Source organism: Lygodium microphyllum, chromosome 22 (genome assembly GCF_053477565.2).
Source record: "Lygodium microphyllum isolate KBCC chromosome 22, Lygodium_microphyllum_v1.1.10, whole genome shotgun sequence".
NCBI classification, from domain to species: domain Eukaryota; kingdom Viridiplantae; phylum Streptophyta; class Polypodiopsida; order Schizaeales; family Lygodiaceae; genus Lygodium; species Lygodium microphyllum.
This window is the reverse complement of record NC_141156.1, coordinates 43,858,849-43,878,891: the sequence shown is the minus strand read 5'-3', so window position 1 is coordinate 43,878,891 and position 20,043 is coordinate 43,858,849. Positions and strand designations below refer to the sequence as shown.

General features: G+C 41.2%; 1 protein-coding gene across 3 annotated transcripts in view; it reads right to left on the bottom strand.

Annotated features, from left to right (window-relative positions):
* The window catches only part of LOC148017089 (uncharacterized), a 29,682-nt gene extending 10,483 nt beyond the window's left edge, over window positions 1-19,199 (bottom strand). For 2 of the 3 annotated variants that reach the window (XM_087662391.1, XM_087662392.1), the window contains exon 1: window positions 883-1,739. In XM_087662391.1, the coding sequence (XP_087518517.1) occupies window positions 883-1,701 (819 nt within the window). In that variant the 5' untranslated portion in view covers window positions 1,702-1,739. The other variant, XM_087662393.1, reaches the window with a different exon arrangement.
* Window positions 19,200-20,043: the final 844 nt, after the last annotated feature.

Below are 20,043 nucleotides of genomic sequence, written 5' to 3'. Positions count from 1 at the left end.
ATAAACGACCACGAAAACCTTTCAGACACTTGTAGACAAATGTCAAATGTAACAAAAAGAACATTCAATTGCTTGCTGGTTAACCTAATATGTGAGAATCAACTTTCACTGTATCTCATGTAGCACACCTAGGAACACAAGGAATTAAGAATACAAGCTAGATCTCAGGAGCGTTCCTGCTCTCAGGAAGATTAACAGAATGGATTATGGATGTACTCTAACCATTATTCCATATATGCATGACAAGGCCATCCCACCATGCAGACTGTAAACATCTCTTATCCACTATCTCTTTGCAAATTCAATCTGCAAAATACGAGGATGTAGCTAGTTTTAACAGTATGATTTCTATGCAAAACACACTTATAGAGAGACTACACACCCAGCATCATTCTTCAGTGAGATGAAATCAATTTTATCCAGAAAGTGACAAGACAAGACTGAAAGCCAATCCTCTAAAGAATGCTGCTGCTCCAATGCAGAAAATAGAGTCATTGATGACAGTAATATTATGCTAATTTTCACTGATGCTGTGTCATGAGTAGAAGCTACTCTTTTGAACCTGATAGATCAGTTGCTACAGAGCATCACAAAGCGAAGGAACTTCCTGGCTTAATGTTTACAATAAGATGGAATTCTCTGAATTACTAGAATCTAGAAAGGCACCACACCTGATGCTCTTTTTTTTTTTTTTTGAATACTATCAAGAGCAGATCCAGGTTTAAAAAAAGCATTTTCACAAGGGCTCCTTTTCAGGAACAACAAGAAAGAAAGATCCTGACAAAAGGTTCCAATGCCGACAAAAAAGCAAAAGGAAACTACACAAAAGAGCAAAGCAGACAACAGATTAGAACTTCAAAATTGTGATTTGCCAAGGCTAACCTTTAATGCCTGAAGTGCTGCCAGTACTTGCTCTTGCATGTGGTCAACTGAAGCAGGCACTACTACTCTCCCCAGTGGTTTAAGCCAAGCAGCTGATGAAGCAGATGGAGCAGTTAAGCCAGCAGATAACCACCATCTAGATTCCAGGGTGGAATCAAAGGGTTCAACATCAGATTTTCTTTTGACCCAAAGCTCACGTTGATTAGATTCCTTTTCAGAATTAGTTTCATTAGATGGAGTCATAAATTCTTGAGTTTTGAAAGGAATATCATGTAGAGTTGGCTCCGCATCAAAAATGGAAGATTCAGGCATATATGGCACATTCACAAGTGTTACTTCTTCATGAACTGACTTAGAACAGCTTGCTGATTCAACATTGATATCACTGGACGATTTAGTAGCATCATATATAGCATGCACATCATCAACCTCATCATTCAAGAATTTTTCTGAGCCTGATAAGTTACTTTCACCCAAAGCTGATGTATGAAGAGCACTTAGGCTAGAAGAAACTGTGACTGAGGCATCAGGAAGAGCAACAGAGGACTTCTGAGGGGACGTATCATCACCAACTACCTCCTCTGAAACAGTTGAGAGGGAACTAACCTTATCAGAACTTTCTACATCTAGTTTCGTTTCACCCTGGTTAGACTCAAACAAAATGTTGGCAGAACTTTCTTCTTTTGCAACATCCTCAACAGGAGGCACAATAGAAACTGACGTTGAAATCCCAGGGGAACACTCGTTATGTTCTATGTTTTCTTGTAAAGTAGAAGCACTGGCAGTAGAAGACACAGAAACATGGTGAAAATCTTCCATTTTATGGTCATCTTCAAGATCCTCACTTAAAATAGAAATCTGACCTGCAGTCTTGCTCTCTGGCTCAAATGAGACGTCTCTATCCTGTTTCACAAACTCCTTTTGATCATTCTGCTGCAACTTGGGAATACCACTGCTCTCATCCAAGTTTTCTGATGCCTGAAGTGAATCAGAGGATGCAACGGAAGGAACAACTTGTTCTTTCACAGGAGGAGGAGCAGAAAATTCTCTACTTGCTTCTGTACAAGACAACGATTACATTAGACTTCCCTGCGTCTATCTGCCCAACAGACACAGATAATATGCATTTGCTCATTTTTATACACATGTCCATTCCTTCAAAACACATCAAAGAGAATGACATCAAGGAGTATGAGAAAACATCAATGGTGCAGATTTCAACAAAACTGCGACACCAAACCTAAAGCAAACAATATTACTTCTCGATTAATTGAGCTACCATCATGTGGATCTCAAAGAGTGAATACAGGTGTTGCAAAGAACTGTTGATACAGTTAACTTTCCTATGATGCCCTTTAAAAAACGGAAAGTTTCAACCCTATTCTCTAGTTCAATATGACTTATCCTAATATCATCCTCAAGACAACCATCTGTTTAGCATGATACCAATGTATAAGTACTTATAAAATTAGTTATCCGCTTATTATTTATAATATCCATATATAAAATGCGAAATTAATTATCCCCTTGTTGTTTATAATATCCATATAGAAAATGCAATCCTTGACAAAGATTCCTCATGTTGCATGCAACTATTGACCAGGTCTCCACACTAAAACGTACTGAAAAATCATTACAAACAACACCCTTCAAGTTGGCAAAGTCAAGTATACATTCCTTCATCATACCCATATGCTCGTCCATGAAAAGGTCCATGCAAAGTTCTGAAAAAGCTTGCAAAACCTGAAGAATGTCTAGCTCAAACATATTTGACTTTTTCGGGGCCTTAAAAAACATCATGCCTTTTGAAAACGAGACACTAGCCTCCAAGAAGAGAAGATGGAGACAAAAGGAATGCAATGATGGAATGTAGGATGATGACAAACTGGTATGAGGGCTTGCCATGAGCTGAATGAATGACATGGTTGAGACGAGGGCTGCAATGAATAGGGGAAGGCTGGAAAGATGACTGACATGAATTTAATGCAGATTGGATTGCAGGACTGCCTAATCATAAAAGCTGCCATGCAAATACTGCTTACCCATTGAATGCTGTCCACCTTGCCATGTGGCAATGCTGCTTGCCCAGAACAAAAGAAATCAGGCTGCTGTGAGAGTGCACAACAGAAGAGGGAACAGGAACATGGAGAGAGAAAGAGACAGCAGGAAGAAGAAAGGAAGAAATCTGTACTGACTGAATAATGAATGTTGAATACAAAGAGAGGACTGATCAGTCCCTGCATGCAGCCCGAGGCGTTAGTGAGGGCACCAGCTCAGGCTAGAAATGATGACGGCAGCAGCAACACCTGAGACAGGAGAGAATGCCAAAGTCAAAGGAGCAACCTGCAGAAGATGATGGCCAAAGTGAAGAGCTTTGTGAAGAGATCCATTGCATTTGTCCTCTGTAGGACAGTAAACCTTGGAATCCATGATCCACTCTCGAACATAATGGTATTGAACCTCAATGTGCTTCGTGCAAGCATGAAACACAAGGTTCTTAGCTATAGCAAGGGCACTCTAGTTGTCCACACATAGCTGAGTGGGCCCTATTTGGGAAAAACCAATCTTCACCACACTACCTCCATAGCAATCAAACAAAGAGTGCAATACTCTACCTCTGTAGAAGAAAGCGCCACAATAAGCTACTTCTTATTGCTCCACGAGATAGCTCCCAAACCAAGGGCCAAAGCAAAACTAGTAGTGGATTATCTCGAATCCACATCACATGCCCAGTCAAAGTAACTCCATCCAAAAAGAGTGGTCCCCCTCTCCATACATGAGCCTATAGGATCGGGTCCCCTATAGATAGCACAAAACGCGCAAAGCAGCTCTCTAGTGAGCTTAAATAAGAGTCTTTATAAAAAAAGCCAGCAAAGCCACCACACAAGAGATGTCCGGCCAAGTATGGATCAACCAAATCAAAGAGCCAACAAGGGACCTGTAGTAGGTGGCATCTGAAAGGGAATCACCTGCTACCAATAACTTGGACTTGGGGTCCATTAAGCAAGAAATAGGTTGACACTCGACCATAACAACCTCTAAAAGTAACTCAGATACAAACTCACAGAATCCACCACACATAGGTGCAATGGTGGACACAAACATGTAGCAACCTCCTCTCAACACTAGAAAATAAAGATACCTTGTGCCATTCGATACATCTCCAAACCAAGGAAAAAGTGTAGGATCCCAAGATCCATCATGTCGAACTCCTATGGCAATATCTCCCAAGTCCGCCAATCAACCTCTTGTGAGTCGCTCCCTATGATTGTCACGGGGAAGTGAAATTTTGAGATGCTTCAATCTTGTTGATAGCATTTGATTAAGTTATTAATCAAATGTGCAAGGTTATTTAAGCACATGTGATGCACATAGCAGTTATTTCATGGTAATAGGCCAAGGACCTTGAGGATACAGTGGGTATCAAAGGCAAAAGTTGTGATCAGCTGGGCTTTAGGAGTCGGTCGGTGTCAATTGACCCTAGGATGGTTATTTCACCGATAAGTGTCAGTGGTGACAGTAGGAACTAGTATTAATTAATTAATTAATGCCAATCTACGAATCAACAGAGATTGGGGACCACTCCAAGTTGAAAATGGCCTAGCCAACTTAATTATGAATAGGCACATGCAAGGTCAGAAGGGGTGAAATTAATTTTCAGGATTATTTAATTTTGAAAATTAATTATGCTAAAAAATGGGTTTAGAAGGCAACTACCTAGCAAAAATGCCCATACAAACTGAGAAAACGTTTTTGGGGGCTAGGTCCCAACCATTCAGTTAGTTTACAGCTTGGACGAGAGAGAGAGAGCTGCTGGTCCATTTTCTGATCTATGAACAACAATTTGCTGCAAAAGACGACTATCTATGGACCTCAACAAGTAGGGGACAGCAGGGAGTCACCTTCTAGGAGCTAGCAATAGCATTGTTGATCAGGTGACAGCATTTTGGAGGTGCTTGGCAGTAGGTGACTACATTAAATGCAAACTAGAGCAAACAGTAGGTAGAATTTAGGGTTTTCTCGCAAAGAAAATCAGATTTCTCTCTCATCTTGACTTTCTCTCACCTTCTCCAACCCATACAGGAGATATTAGCATTTCTCGGCCATTTTGATCAGTCCTCAACCAAATTTGGTGGATAATAGAGAGATCTCTCCTGTATACCCTAAATTTCTGCAAAAATTAGGGTTTGATAGCTACATCAGAACTTGTGTCAATTGGTGGAGGCATCGTACACTAAATTCAATACCTGAAATTTGTGTAATTGTCAAGGAATTCAAATGCCAGTCCGTTCATTATAATTTAGGGTAACATTTGGTCAGTTGATGGTTCCATTTGTGCAAGTCCTCGGTGAAAAATCAAGGGGCAATTGGCCCAAATTGATTGTTGATTGTTGCTACAGCAAAGAGGCTTTTTGGAATAACAAAGGAGATTGTGAATCTCAACTTGTACTCATTCCATTAGCAATCAAGGTAAAGAAATACAAAAAGGGGCGCCTGTTTTGAAGCCAATAGGGTGTCCAATGTTCGAGATTATTAAGGTAAATTGTGCATTTCAATTTATGTTTATTTGCTGATTATTGTAATTAAGTGCCTAATTAGGAAATTACCACCCTCTCCAAGAAGGAAGGCTAGTGCTGACTTTTTCTCTCAGCTAAGAAATTACAACAATATATCTTCATACAATGAGATGTAATCAAGCAATGATGATGCCTCTCAGTATGGATGTTCATAGGGAAATGAAGAAACTGCAATGCCCGAAGAAGAGGATCCCTTCTGCGCCTTGGACTTTGCCTTGGCCAGAGGATCGGAATCGAAACCTGAGGCAGAGGATGACTCATCAGAGGAGTCCGCATCCTGCTCGTCTTCTACGCCTTTTTATTACTGGAAGCCGCTAACTCTTTGTAAGCCTTCCTTAAATGACCCTTCTTGCCACAGTGGTAACACTGGGCCTTCAACTTCTTTATCTTCAAACCCCTCTCCAAAGCTGCAAGAGCCTCACCTAAACCTCCATAATGTGACGGAAGCCTCTCCTATAGTCGCAAAGTAGCCTCATGCTCAAGTAGCATCAAGGACATATGAAGAAAACTGATAGAAGTAGTAGACGTTTGTGCCAATAAAGCATTCGCCACTCCATCAAACTCCCGAGGAAGCTTGTAGAGTACCATACCAACAACATGTGCCTCTGATAGGACAGACTGCATAGTGCAAAGCTGGTCCTAGAGTTGGGTAACTCGAAGTAGAAATGATTGGATCGTATCCTTGGGTTCAAACTTCAGTTGCTCGAGCTCGCCATAGAGAGTAACGGCCCTCATGGTGAAAGGAGTCTCGTACATCAACTACAACTTCGACCATACGTCTAAAGCTATCGTACAAGAGGTGACCGCCAATAGGACTTCTTTGGAAATACACCGAAGTAATGCTGAATAAGCACGGGCATCATCCGAATTCCATGTAAGGACTACCTCCTCATAGTTGTCTTCATCAAAATCAGATGGAAGAGGAGAAGGTTGTTGAGGATGTGCCATAGCTCTGCCAACCACGTACCATAACCACTTCTGGATAAACCAAGCCTTCATCACCACACTCCACATGTAATAATCAGGTCCATGGAGCTTGTCATCAGTGGAGGTGCATGGAGGAACCATTTGGAGAGGATTTAGAAAAGTAGAGAAAAGAAGGGATTGGGAGAGGGAACAAAGCCAAACCACAAGCACAGACGGCAAAAAACAAGAGTACACATACAGTATAACCCAAAATCTGATCAAAATAAGCTAAAATCTGTTGCACAAAGTCAAAAAATTAGTTCAAAACTACCAGAAACAACAAAAACGGCCTATTCTGCCAATCACCCAGCCCAAAAGAGTGCTGAAAACAGCAAAACACAGGCTGCACACTGCATAAACAGGTGTAGGAAACTGTTCGCCAGCAGCCTGATGATGAAAACACAGGCAGCAAGAGGTGTTGGACAGGCAGGCGATGCAGATGCTGATCAAAACGCAGAGTATGGAAGCCAAAAACTGGTCGCAATCAGGTTGACAACAGTGACCAGGGCAGCAGAGGGTTAAATCAGTCCTGAAATCAGTAATAAAACACAGCAAAAACACAAAACCTGAAATCTGATACCATGTCAAAAGTAGTGCAGCAATGGAGGCATAAACATGTGCTGAAATAAACTGTTGAACACAAGACAAAAGAAAAGAAAGAGATAACACAATACAGATGAGAACTCAGATGTATGCTCGGGAAATGGAATCCATATACCAAGACATGAGACAGTACAGGTACAACGCGAGTCACCGGCTATGGAGGCACTGGCACCTACTCCCTCTCCCCAGAAACTGTCAAGTGATGAATGAATGGTGGAGGAGGGAGCCAGACAATATATAGAACAAATAAATGCCTGAAATATGACTGGTCGGCTAACATTAAATGTTGGTCGACTGGTTGCAAATAATGCCAATCCACAATAAACAATGGCAAATAAAGTGCCTAAATAATCTCTGATGCCAGCCATAAGTCCAGACTCAACCATGAACTCACTAATTTGCTAACAAAAGGATCCTTAATTTACCTGATTTTTTAATGCTCCGAAGAAGGACAGCAAGGGAAAGAATAAGAAGGCATCTTCTACACCTTTAGGATAGTAAGGTGCACCAAAGGTGATACCAAAGACTTCATTTGAAGCTCCCAAAGATGCAAAAGAAGCAAAACAGTTGGTACCTACGGGGCGAGGAATGCAAACGCAAGGCCATCATGGAAGTGCCAATCCAATAGATTTTGGACAACGAAGTATGCATGCTATGATGGGGCAGCAAAGATACTTTGGTGGAAGCACAATGTTTCATGCTATGGGTGGACATGGACTGCATACGGGAATGTATGGCACAAATCCTTATGGTATGCAGTAGCCAATGCATGGTGTGCAAGGCCCAATGTGTTCGGGTATGCCTGGAAATGTACAAAACCCTTTGTATAGTAGCATTGGTTTGATGCCTAGGGCACAAAGTAACATGTTTGGTAATGCATCTACATCCCCAAATGCTTATGGTACTCAAGGAATGAGTGTTGGCTATGTAAATGCTCCCTTTGATGTTGGTTTTGATGTAAATTCAGCAAATGCGCCCTTTTTGCAGCAGCCACTCTATGACAATCTGACACCCAAAGGGGCAGCAAAAGACTATGATGAGGATGGAAAGGCAGTGAAGTTTGAGTCCTTCAGCATTGCACAAGATAGGCTGAAAGCTTTGACTTCCATTCAAAAATTTGATGCATCCTAGTCAAGGGAAAACTTCACTGAGTCCTCAAACATTCAAAAGGCAACCACTTTCTTGAAAGGGAATGCATTGTAGTGGTGGTTCACTCTTTTGATGCAAGGTAGAGCACCATCAATGTGGGTACAATTCAAGCAAATGTTGCATCAAATTAGTTGACGAGTACCTTTAAGGTGAACATCATGACAGCTTGGAATAAGTTAGATGCTAAGGAATGTAAGAATTTGGAGCAATATTATAAGAAGTTTTGGAATGCATTCCTGCCTATTACTTCTTATCGCCCTGTACCACTTCATGAGCAAGTGGAAATATATATTTGTGGGCTGCCCAAAGGAATCAGGGATTTTTGCATTGAATCCACCAAGTCTAGCATGTCTCACCTCATAGAGACTGCTACTACAGCCGATTCTTTGCTGCATGGGAAGAATTCGAGCTTCCTAAAGAGAGGAGAGAAACCGAATTAAAACTTGTTTCAGGCTAAGAAAAGGGGTAGATCTCAAAATCAGCCTGTAAATACGCCAAAACAGCAAAGAAAGGGCTCGAAAACATTGGCACAATGTAGGGAATTGATGGCTGCAAATAAATGTTTTATTTGTGAATAAAAGAGTCACATTGCAAGGGATTGTCCCAATAGGCAGCAAGCTGGAAAATCAAAAAATCAGGGAGATTCTAAAGGAAAAAAGCCCAAAATATCAATGGGATTGGTGCTTGATGTTGTTAGTGATAAGCCCAATGATGATGCTACTAACTTGTGTAGAAAGCATGGGGCAAAATTAGGAATCAGCATGCATTGATTTTTTTTTATAATGATGCACGAGCCAACTTCATCTCTAAAGACATGGCAGCCCGCCTAAGCATCAAAGAGAATAAGATGGGACCCATGGGGAAAGTTGAAACGGCATGCAAAGGCCATGCATAGCTCGTCACACCACTCATTGGAAAGCTTTGGTTGCATATACAGGAACATGTGAATTGCGAAGAGTTCTTTATTGCTCCACTTGAGGATTATGATGTATTGCTTGGTATGCCATGGTGTCACCGTATGCATGCAGTAATTGATTCTCGTACAAAAGAGATCACTATTCAACATAAGGAAAGGCACTCACACTTGATGTAAAGTTGAAAGGTGAATCCATCCCTATTGTATCTGGAGCTACCATTTCTAAAGTAATGAAAGATCATCTTTTAGTGTACTTGGTTTTTACTAAGGATAAAGAGAATAGTGAGAATGTTGGAAATAGCCAGTAAACAAATAAACACATGCCCAAAAAACATACTATATCTAAGTTAGAGAAGAATCGCATGTCATTTCTGAAAATGTATGCCAATTACTTCTCTCAGCCACTTCTAGGGCAATTACCGCCTAAAAGGCTGAAAGATCATGGCATAGATCTCATCCTAGAAGTAGCCCACCTAATAAGCCACCTTACAAAGTCAATGCGGCCCAACAGGAGATTATGAGTCAGGTAAATGAGCTATTAGAAAAAGGGCTAATTCAACCTAGCTCATCTTCTTTTTATCCTCTAGTGCTTTTGATAAAGAAAAAGGATGGTTTAGGCGTATGTGCATTGATTATCATTTCTGAATAAAATCACAATAAAAAACTACTTTCCAAATTCCCCGGATCGATGATGTTATGGATAGATTGCAAGGGGCAGCCATATTCAGCCGTATAGATTTAAAAAGTAGGTATCATCAGATATGCATTAGATCGGAGGATGTGCCTAAGACAACTTTCAGAACATCTTTTGGGCTATATGAGTTTCTTCTCATGCCTTGTGGACTCACAAATGCTCCTATCGCTTTTAATCGGACAGTGGATCACATTTTCATGCCACATAGAGAATTTGTGGACACTTTCTTTGATGACATAATTCTCTATTCAAAGAACGAGGTGGCGCACTTGGATATTGTATTCAATGAACTGCGTAAGCATACGCTGGTTATCAATGGCAAGATAAGTAAATTCTTTTTGTATGAAATCCACTTTTTGGGGCATATTTTATTGGCTAATGATATTCGCATGGATCCTAGAAAGGTTGAAGCAATACAATCATGGCCATCTTTGAGAAATGTACATGAGATCCGCGGCTTCTTGGGTATATGTTTTTACTACAAGAAGTATGTACGCGGGTTTGCTAAAATTGCATCTCCATTGCATGCTTTACAGAAGAAGGATGTGCCATTTAGATGGACAATAATGAAAATTTCAGCATTTGAAAAGTTGAAGGACAAGATGACTTTAGATCCTATGCTTGTGTTGCCCAATCTAAGAAAGTCATTTGTAGTTCAATTGATATATGTGGTAATAGCATTGATGGATCACATGTATCAGTGGTTGCTTTAATACATCTTGCTGTCCATATCAACTAGCAAAGCCTTCAAATCAATTTGCCCCTTAGTTTGCTTGGGGATTGGCCTTTAATTTTGCTCTTGGGACGACAAACTATGTCCCAAACTTGATGTTGATTGTATGGCGTCTTGAAATTCTCTGAAATTCCCAATTTTCAGTTGCTCAATTTCAAGTGCTAGGCCCCAATTTCTAAGCACTCTTCCCAAGGTGATTGGTAAACCCTAATTTCAAGCAACAGAAATTCTTCAATTGCACCCTCCTAGACTAAATTTGGCCAAGATCTCAAGGGAACCTGTAAACTTGCTAAGAGAATGGAGAGGAAGTTGGAGAGAGAAATTTCAGAGTTTCATGGGCATATATATATATATATATATATATATATATATATATATATATATATATATATATATATATATATATATATATATATATATATATATAATCTTCTAGGCCAAAATCTATCATTGGGTACCACCTAGTACCTGTCAAGTACAGCTTATTATAACTTTTGCCTTTTGACACCCACTAACATCTCAGGGTTCTTGACCCATCATTGTGAAAAACTGACTTGCACATTACGTGCGCATCTCACATTTGCTCATTTGATTTAACAATTAAGCAAATGCTAAGCAAAGCATCAAAATTTCACGTCCTCATGGCATGGAGAGAGGGAGGCCCATGCACACTATCCATGACTCACTACATATGCCATTGTACTATTCTTCAGCCTTGGAATATAGATTCCATTTCCCGACTCAATTCTCTTTGAGTACTTGTGCTCTTGTTGTTCTCTTTCCTGTTCATTTTGTTCATTGAAATCTATATGTGAGAGTGCGCAACAAAAGAGGAACACAAACACAGAGAGAAAAGAAGAAGAGAAAGACAGCAAGAATGGAAGAGAGATATGCACTGAATCTAGAAAGAATGCTGATTACAATGATGAACTGATCAATCTTGCATGCAGCCCAATACATCAATGAGGGCACCAGATCAAGCCTTTAGAAGACACAAGACAATGATTGCCCCAACTAGTGGAGGGGGTATAAATAGACTAATGCCCCCAAATTTACCCAACTGCCCAAAATGGGCCAAAATTATGTTGTCGTCCAGATAAAAGTTTGTTTGATCAACACTAACTGCTGGCAAGATGCTACTGTGGCAGTAATTGGGACTAATCACAATCATTTGGGTTGTGCAGCTTGGCAGGGCTAGAAAATGATTGCCTACACTATGAACACGCCTGACACTGACTGTGGAAAGAAATGCACACAATCTGAATGGGCAAACATAGTCAAAGCTCCAATGTCTCCATTAAACTCTAGCAGAGCTCACAACCAAGAGATTATAGACTAACAAAATGTAGCAAGCTAACACCCACTCTCAAATCCTAGGACTATTTAAAGACCCAACAACCTCGTATGATGAAGCATAGAAGCTTGTGGAAGAGGCTTCGTAAAGAGATCCGTTGTCTTGTCCTTTATGGGACAATAGGCTCAAAATCCATGATCCACTTCATAACAAAACGGTACTGAATCTCTATGTGCTTTGTGCCGGAATAAAACACAAGATTCTCTGCTAGAGCTAAGGCACTCTATTTATCTACACCCAATTGTGTTGGTCCTCTCTATGGAAAGCCAATCTCTGCCAATAAGCGACAAAGCCGAACTGCCACTTGAGCGGTAGAACAAATAGCACAGTACTCGGCCTCCATAGAAGATGAGGCCACTCTAGGCTGCTTCTTATTACTCCATGAGATAGCTCCCAATCCAAGGAAGAAAGCAAAACATGTAGTAGAGCATCTAGACTCCACATCACCTACCCAATTCGAGTCATTCCGTCCAGCAAGAGTAGTCCCCCCCCCTCCATTCATGATCCCATAGGATCATGAAGTCCCCTATAAGTAGCACAAAACATGCAAAGTGGCTCTCCAATGAGTCTAACTAGGAGTCTTCATAAAAGAAGACAACAATGCCACCACAAAAGAAATGTCTAGCCAAGATGAGTTAGCCAAATCAATGGTCCAACAAGACACCTGTACTTCGTAGCATTAGGAAGGGGTTCTCTAGTGGTAACCAACTTGAACTCTAGGTCCATGGGCAAGAAATAGGCTAACACATGACCATGCCAAACTCTAAAAGAAGCTTGGAGATACACCTGTGTTAGGAGATGAAAATGCCCTATGTCATCAATTGATCTCCAAACCAAGGAAGAAGTAAAGGATCCCAAGATCCATCATGTCGCACTCTTGCCACAAGATTTCTCTAGCTTGATCAACCTCCTATGAGTCACTCCCTATGATAATCAAGTCATTCACATACAAGATGACTAAGACACACCTATCACCCATAACCTTGTAATAAAGGTTAGGGTCATGATCTAATTGATTAAAGTCACTCTGTAAGAAGAATTGATCGATCCTCTGGTACCAAGACCTAAGAGCTTGCTTCAAGCCATTGAGGGCCTTCCATGATTTGTAGACATAATCCTCCTTTCCTTACACAAGAAAACCAAGAGGCTGTGAAACATAGATCCTCCTCTAGTATGTTGTTTCAAAAAGATAGACTTCACATCCATCTAAAGACAAGCTACTAGAGTCAAAATAGCCCGAATAGTAGATATATAGGTAGTAGGTGCAAAAGTCTCTGAATATCTAAACCCACCCTCTGAGTAAAACCCTTGGCAATAAGCCTAGCTTTATGCTTGTCCAAGAAGCCATCAGCTAGGTACTTGGTCTTAAAGGTCCACTTAACAACAATCACCTTTCACTTGCATGGACACGGAACCAACTCCCAAGTCTAGTTACACTCGATCGCATCCAGCTCCTCCTGCATAGTATGGCAACATGCATCCTGTGCAAGAGCCTCATTAACTGTACTGGGCTCCTAATCCTTAAGAATCCATGACACAAAAGCATAGTTCACACAGAATGAATTATCCTGATGGGCCTATATCATGGCTAATCTACATGGGCTTCATCTTGTTGCAATAAAGACTGAGAGGCCTCCAATACCTACATTGCACCTATCTAGGATAGCGACAACTCCTCACTAGGTAAAGGTGCATACCCCTCATTAGAAGAAGACTCCTCAAACACCTCAAGACCCCCTGGGTCTAGTACTTATATCAAGTGTTTTTAGACCCATAGCTCTAATACCATGCAATATTAGGGTTCATAGAGAATCACAAACTCAAAAAAAAAAAAAAATATAGTAGTAAAATTGAATCAAGTGCAACAAGTGCGCCCAATGTCCAATAGCCACCATTTCTCGGAGCATGTGAAGGGATGCTAGGAAGTGTGTCATCCTCCAAACCGACCCCATACGCACTAGACCACCATCTCTCGGTGCCAAAGAAGAATGATATTTCCAAGGCTAAGAGGATGCAACAATGACTATAAACACAACAAACTCTCTGGATATGTGATTGAAGTCAACAACTACGGTAACTCAAAATCAGCCCATGAGCAAGAGAGGTTGGACTATCAAACGCAAGTGTCTAGGGGCTGCAGGAGAGGGATAGTGCTAGTAATAATCGCTTGTTCCAACAACACAACAATTGTGATCATAAAACAAATGAGACAACCTGCTCATGGAGAAAATGATCAGTTATCAGTGAAAGTGACCTGCAGGAGAGATTGATGAAAGGCTAGGTAGGCGAGTCACCAAGCAGCAGCAACTGGTATCAAGCTGGCTAAGGTGGTGCCAGGCAACAGAAGTCCTAACAAAATGTGGCAAATGGCAATGGACTAAAGACCGCGGTTGGAAATATTGCAAGAGCAACAAGGCAATGTAAAGACATTGAGATAGGCTACTGGATGGCAAGAGGAAGGGGGCAGCAAGGGTGCTAGAATAAAGATAGGGTTAACTGTCAAAGATAGAAGGGATGGTCACACACTAACCCTTTCTAAAGCCTTTTTCCATAAGTTGTCTCATGTCTATAAATGATTGATTTAAAATAATTTTCTAGGGCTATTCGAGAGCCAATAAAAATGTATTAAAATTTAGGGCTTATTATGTGGCTTAACAACCCATCTCACGCCCAAAAACAAGATCCCGTGGGACATGGCCTAGTGCCTAAACTAGAAGAGGTCCCACCCCAAAGAGACTAAGTCATAAGACCAAGCATGTCACCCTGTGCTATCGAAGGCCTACCAAGATTGCAAAGGTGATGGAGATATTTTTTCTTTTTTTTTTTTCCTGGGATAGAGATTAGGCTCTTTAAGAAGATATCATCATGCAAGACTACCTCTGCAAAATGTGTGTGAAGAGATGTCGATGAGAGCAAGTGTAACTACTACAAAAGTAGCCTTTGCCTAGCCTAGGACCCCCAAGTGAGCAATGTGCCCACAAATGTCCACTCAATGAGGTGAAATGGGAAGCATGCTACTCAATGCATGGGTTTTCATTTGGAGGGATGCCTACTCTCATAGGTTTTCATTCATTCCAAACACCCAACACATGCATATAGACACAACTAAGGGCTAGTGATGTGACTTAATAGTAGGTCACTTATGCAAAGATCACATCATAAGGGCGCGTTGACAATGGCCATACAGATTGGTAGACAATTAGGTGTTAGATGACATGGCTTCATCGGTACTTTGATCATGTTTCCGTCAAGCCTCTTAATGTTTGGTACCATGGCGTCGTTGAAGTTTGAGAGTCAATTGCTTCTAATCTAGAGTCGGTAAAACCAATCTTCCTCCTCGGATAGGGTGGTAAATAACCTAATTAAGCACTATTTACAGCAATTAAAAAATTCACAAAACTGAAATGCACACTCTACCATATAATCTTGGACATTGGACACCTTGTTGGCCCCAAAATTGGCGTCCCTTTCGGTATTTATTTAACTTAATTGAAGAAGAAGTTGATGTACAATGGGATTCTCCCAATCCCTTTCAGTATTCCAACTCCCCTTGCTGTCCAAAATGACAAGCAATTCTTCAATCTAATTTGCCCCTTGATTCAAACAATCAATTGGCCTTCGCCCGCTTTGATGGAGATGAAAAATGTCCCAAATCCATTCATTTGTTGGTTCCTCCACTTAAATTTGACTAAAAACAACTTCATTCCTATTGAATCCAAGTCTTGGAGCTTCCAATTTCTGACACGCTTCCTGAGGCTACTACTAAACCCTAAGTTCTGCTACAGATTAGGATTCACAGTAGATAAATCTGAAATTTCTCAACCTCTAGTGATCTCAATGGTGTAATCTTCGGAGCAAGGCCGTGGAAAGGCTGGCAGATAAGAGAGAATGCTGAGAAGAGAGAAAATTTAGACTTTCTTCGCGAAGAACTGAAGAAATTATGTCATTTACTGTACTACACTGTCTCAACAGCTTGTAGATGCAAAGAACTGAAAAAATCAGTCATTTACTGTTGTTGCCCTGTCTCAATAACCTGTAGATGCTATCACTTGCTGTTAATTGGTCTTCTCCTGCCCCTGGCTACCTTAGAAGGTCCTCCAATGGCTGCAAATCAGACCGACAACATCTCCTCCCTCTCTCTTGTAGGCTGAATACACTAAAATGTCTCTCTCCAACCTCTACAGACGTTTTTCAGTTTTACATGGGCATTTTTGACAAGTGGTAGTCATCCGAAATGGTTTTTCCAGCATTATCCATAATTAAATATTATTTTTTAATCTTTAAATACTGAAAATTAATCTAATAATTATTTTGGTACCCTAAAAAATAATCTAACTAGTCAATAATTAAATTAGTTAGGTAACTTCCATTTCCAAGGGTCTCTACGCTATCTTTGACCATCACATTGGTATTACGTACCATTAAACACCACTTCTCTAGTGTCACCAACTCATACTTATGGCCAAATAAATGATCTAGACCAACAACTGGCACCAAATACCACCAAGTACCTGTGCGGCATAACTTATAGCAACTTTTGCCTTTGACATCTCGTGATCTCCTCGGGCCCCGAGCTCGTAGATTTGCTCTAACCCTAGTTATGTGCAACATTTACTTAACCATGTGATTAAAAATTAATCCACATATTAAGTAAGGTTTCAAAAATACATATCCTCATGATAGTTGGATTGTTCTTTTATTATGTTGCAACATATTAATACTCAACTAGCATGAAACACATGGGCTTATTTATAACAACTGAGGAGATTGTGGTGGATCATTCAGTGGATTGTGATCAGCATTGTCATCTAGGATGGGGTCATCATAGCAAGCCAGCATGCCTTAGATTGTGGCAAGGATTATGATTTGGATTGATTGTGATCACTAATATTGTCCCAATGAGTCAATAACAAGATTGCAATGCTGAACGGCACAAACATGAGGATGAGGATGGAGAAACGCAAGTGAGATTTAACACGATTATGCGAAATCAATCGAAGATGGATCATAAATGCTCCATAACAAACAAACGTTCATTTTTGTCTTCATTCTGTCGTGAAGACAATGCATAGTTTCCTTGCTGCAACTTACCACTGTGAATATCATCTTTCTTAGCATAACATTGAGCTACAATATGACCTGTTTTGCCACAGTAGTGACACACAATACCAGAGTTGTTAGAACCTATGTTCTGCCATCCACCTCTTCCTCTAAAGCTCCCCCTGCCTCTAAAGTTACCACGACCTCCTGAAACCTGCATATCGCCAAATTGCTGATTCAATCTGTTTTGCTGGTTGTCACTACCACGTCCTGTACCACGGCCTCTTGAAGAGAACCTGCCACGCCCCCTTCCTAAACTGGAGTAGAAAGCTTGGACCTGTTCACCACTTCTTTCAGATGTCTCACTCTGCATGTTGATCTCTTCAGTGAGTAATCAAGGAACAATCCTAGATTGGCCAAGGGCGTATTGTGCAAACTATGGAGTGTGAGAGTCTACTAGATGTGATGCCATTGCAACACAGTGCAAAAACATTGTCATTGAGACCTTGTACACATCCATATTAATGTTGTAATATAAAATTCATGATCTCTAGACTCTTATGCCTTTGGACATTAGTGTCTCACTAAAGACAGACCTAGAAGGGCCAAATTGAATTATTTCTTCATTATGAGTTTATAAAAGGGAGCCAAGGGGGGCAGCCAATTTGACTATTCAGCACCATTCTTCTTGACTTATTCAGCATCCTGCAGCAATCACTATCTACCCTTGTTGTCGATGCCAACTACTTTTTCCTTTTGACTTTCAAGAGCAAGATACACGGGATTCATTAACTAGCATTTCTGATCATTTTAGGTCCAATAAAAATGGGGGTCAATGATACACCTAGAAAGGTTCAATCCACTATTCTTCTGCCTGCATATGCTGTGGTGTACACACATCCATAATATAGGATGGGTGGGTTAAACTCTCATCCTTAGTTAAAACTTCATCAAAGTTGCAGACCTTTAAGACAACTAGCTGGAAAAAAGCCTAGCTAATTCAATGCAGTTTCAGTCTGGCTGCTCATTAATGGTATAATCAGTCAAGATCTGAGACCAAATATAACTACACGGCCTGCAAGCTTGCAAACTTCATGCTGTTTGACAACACTTACACTGCTAAGCATGCTAAGATACATGTATTCAAGGTTGTTGAAGAATACACAATTATGTTCAGAGTCCCATCTGGGTGCTTTTCATGATCTTAAATTTAGGTTAACCCGATGCTCCTCTTTGGCTGCCGAGTAGAAAAGTTCCCTTCAGCCAAACAAAGCCAAACTCAACCCTATATACCCTTTTTTTTTCTTTTTTTGAGCTACTTCTCGTATCCCATACTACCAATGTGATTGTGGTAGCTTTGCATTAGCCCTACATTTTTTTGTTTTATTAGCATATTGATCATGTGTGATCAGTGACTGTACAAACATCCAAAACTGCTTTATTTTGATGCCCCCATAAAACCTTCACACAACCACAAGCAGATTAACGGTATGACTACCTTTCCGAGTATACAAAAAGCCGGCACCCAGTGCAAGCCCGATTGATAGGATTGTAATGGTGCCAATCTTCATCCAGCCTGGGAAGAAACAACCAAATTTTAGCAATAATTCTAGTCCAATGGCATCATATGATCAAAGTCAAGGGGAAGGACAAAACCAAAGTATCACACGTACTTGAATTGCCAGATTTTGAATCCTTTACATAATCATCAGCGGAATCCCATCCTGCATATGGATCTGATGCTTTGGTCGAGGGTGACACCTGAGGCAAGGTCGACAATGGCTCTTCAGGTGGGGTTTCTTGAGGCTGCGGTGACGCACCTGGTTTTTCCTCAATACCAGGTGCTCTGTCTGCCTCTCCAGCCGCTTCTGATCCAGCTCCATCTGCATTGCAATGTGGGATGCGCAGGCGCGTGTGCACTCTTTGAAGGTGCGGCAACTTCTTACACGCAAGAAGGCAGTGCTGGGAAGAAGAGAATCCGAGGGAGCCTGCTGTGGAGATGCGCTGGACATGGAGAATGTGATGATGGCTCTGCGATGGAGCCAGAGGCAGAGTACGGATTGCCAAATCCATGGCGGAAAAGTAAACCTAGGGCTTGTCTCTTAATCTGCCACTGCCATGGCAATCCTCTGTTGTTTGCTTCAACCCGCCCTGGAGCCACAGCAGGATTAGGGTTTTGCAGCCACGATCGCAGACAACGAAGATCTGCAAAGTGAGACGGCAGGACGAAAAAGAGCAAAAAGTGCATGAAGTTCTTGTCTCTCGATGGCATGCCACGTGACCTGAGTGGCCTTTACTTTATCTCTGACTCTTGAGTCTTACGCCAAGCGCATGAGTGCCGGCGGCGGCAACGCACCGGGGTCCGGCAGGCTCGGAGGTGGGGCCTATTCTATGGCGCCGGCACGTCACCAGGGGCACGTGATCGCAGCCATTCACGTGATCGCTTTCCAGGTGTCAATTTCATGTGTGATGGCCTTACATGTGGAAAGAGAAGATTGCAGTATTGCACGTTGTCCAGTAGGATTCAGACGTGATTGTACAGCTTATCTGGAGGGACGGTGTTCACCAGCATCACAAAGAAGTTTAGCATTTTTCCTATATGGTAAAAGGAGCTTTTTCCCCTTTATTTTCCCCCATAGTGTTCGACGTCATGAGCTTCTATTCTACTCTCAAGACATCTCATACCTAGCTAGCTCCATTCGGCACAAGGGGTTAGTCGCTCCCCCTACCCCCCAGCAGCATAATGTGAGTATTATAGTGGGAATTTTAAATTTTCTTATAAAGTAGTAGGCAATAGTACAAGTATTTCAATGTTTGGGGTATAGTCTCACTATAAGTTTTTGACTAATTCCCACATTGTGAATTATGACAACATCATCAAAATTTGTGAGGGAGGGACCACATATGTAGCTAGGGGGCACAAGGCTACTAAGCCAAGCTGGGGACCCACGTCCCCATGCCCCTAACTGCACCTAACTAGGTATACAATGCCTTCGAAGAAGATGCTCATGATGTTGTGCACTACAGAGAACAAGAAGGGAAACATGCCCCTTTTCCCACATAGGAAAATGTAAAAATCTTCTTGTGAATCTTGGCTCAATTTGCATTTGAGGCTCCTATAGAAACCCT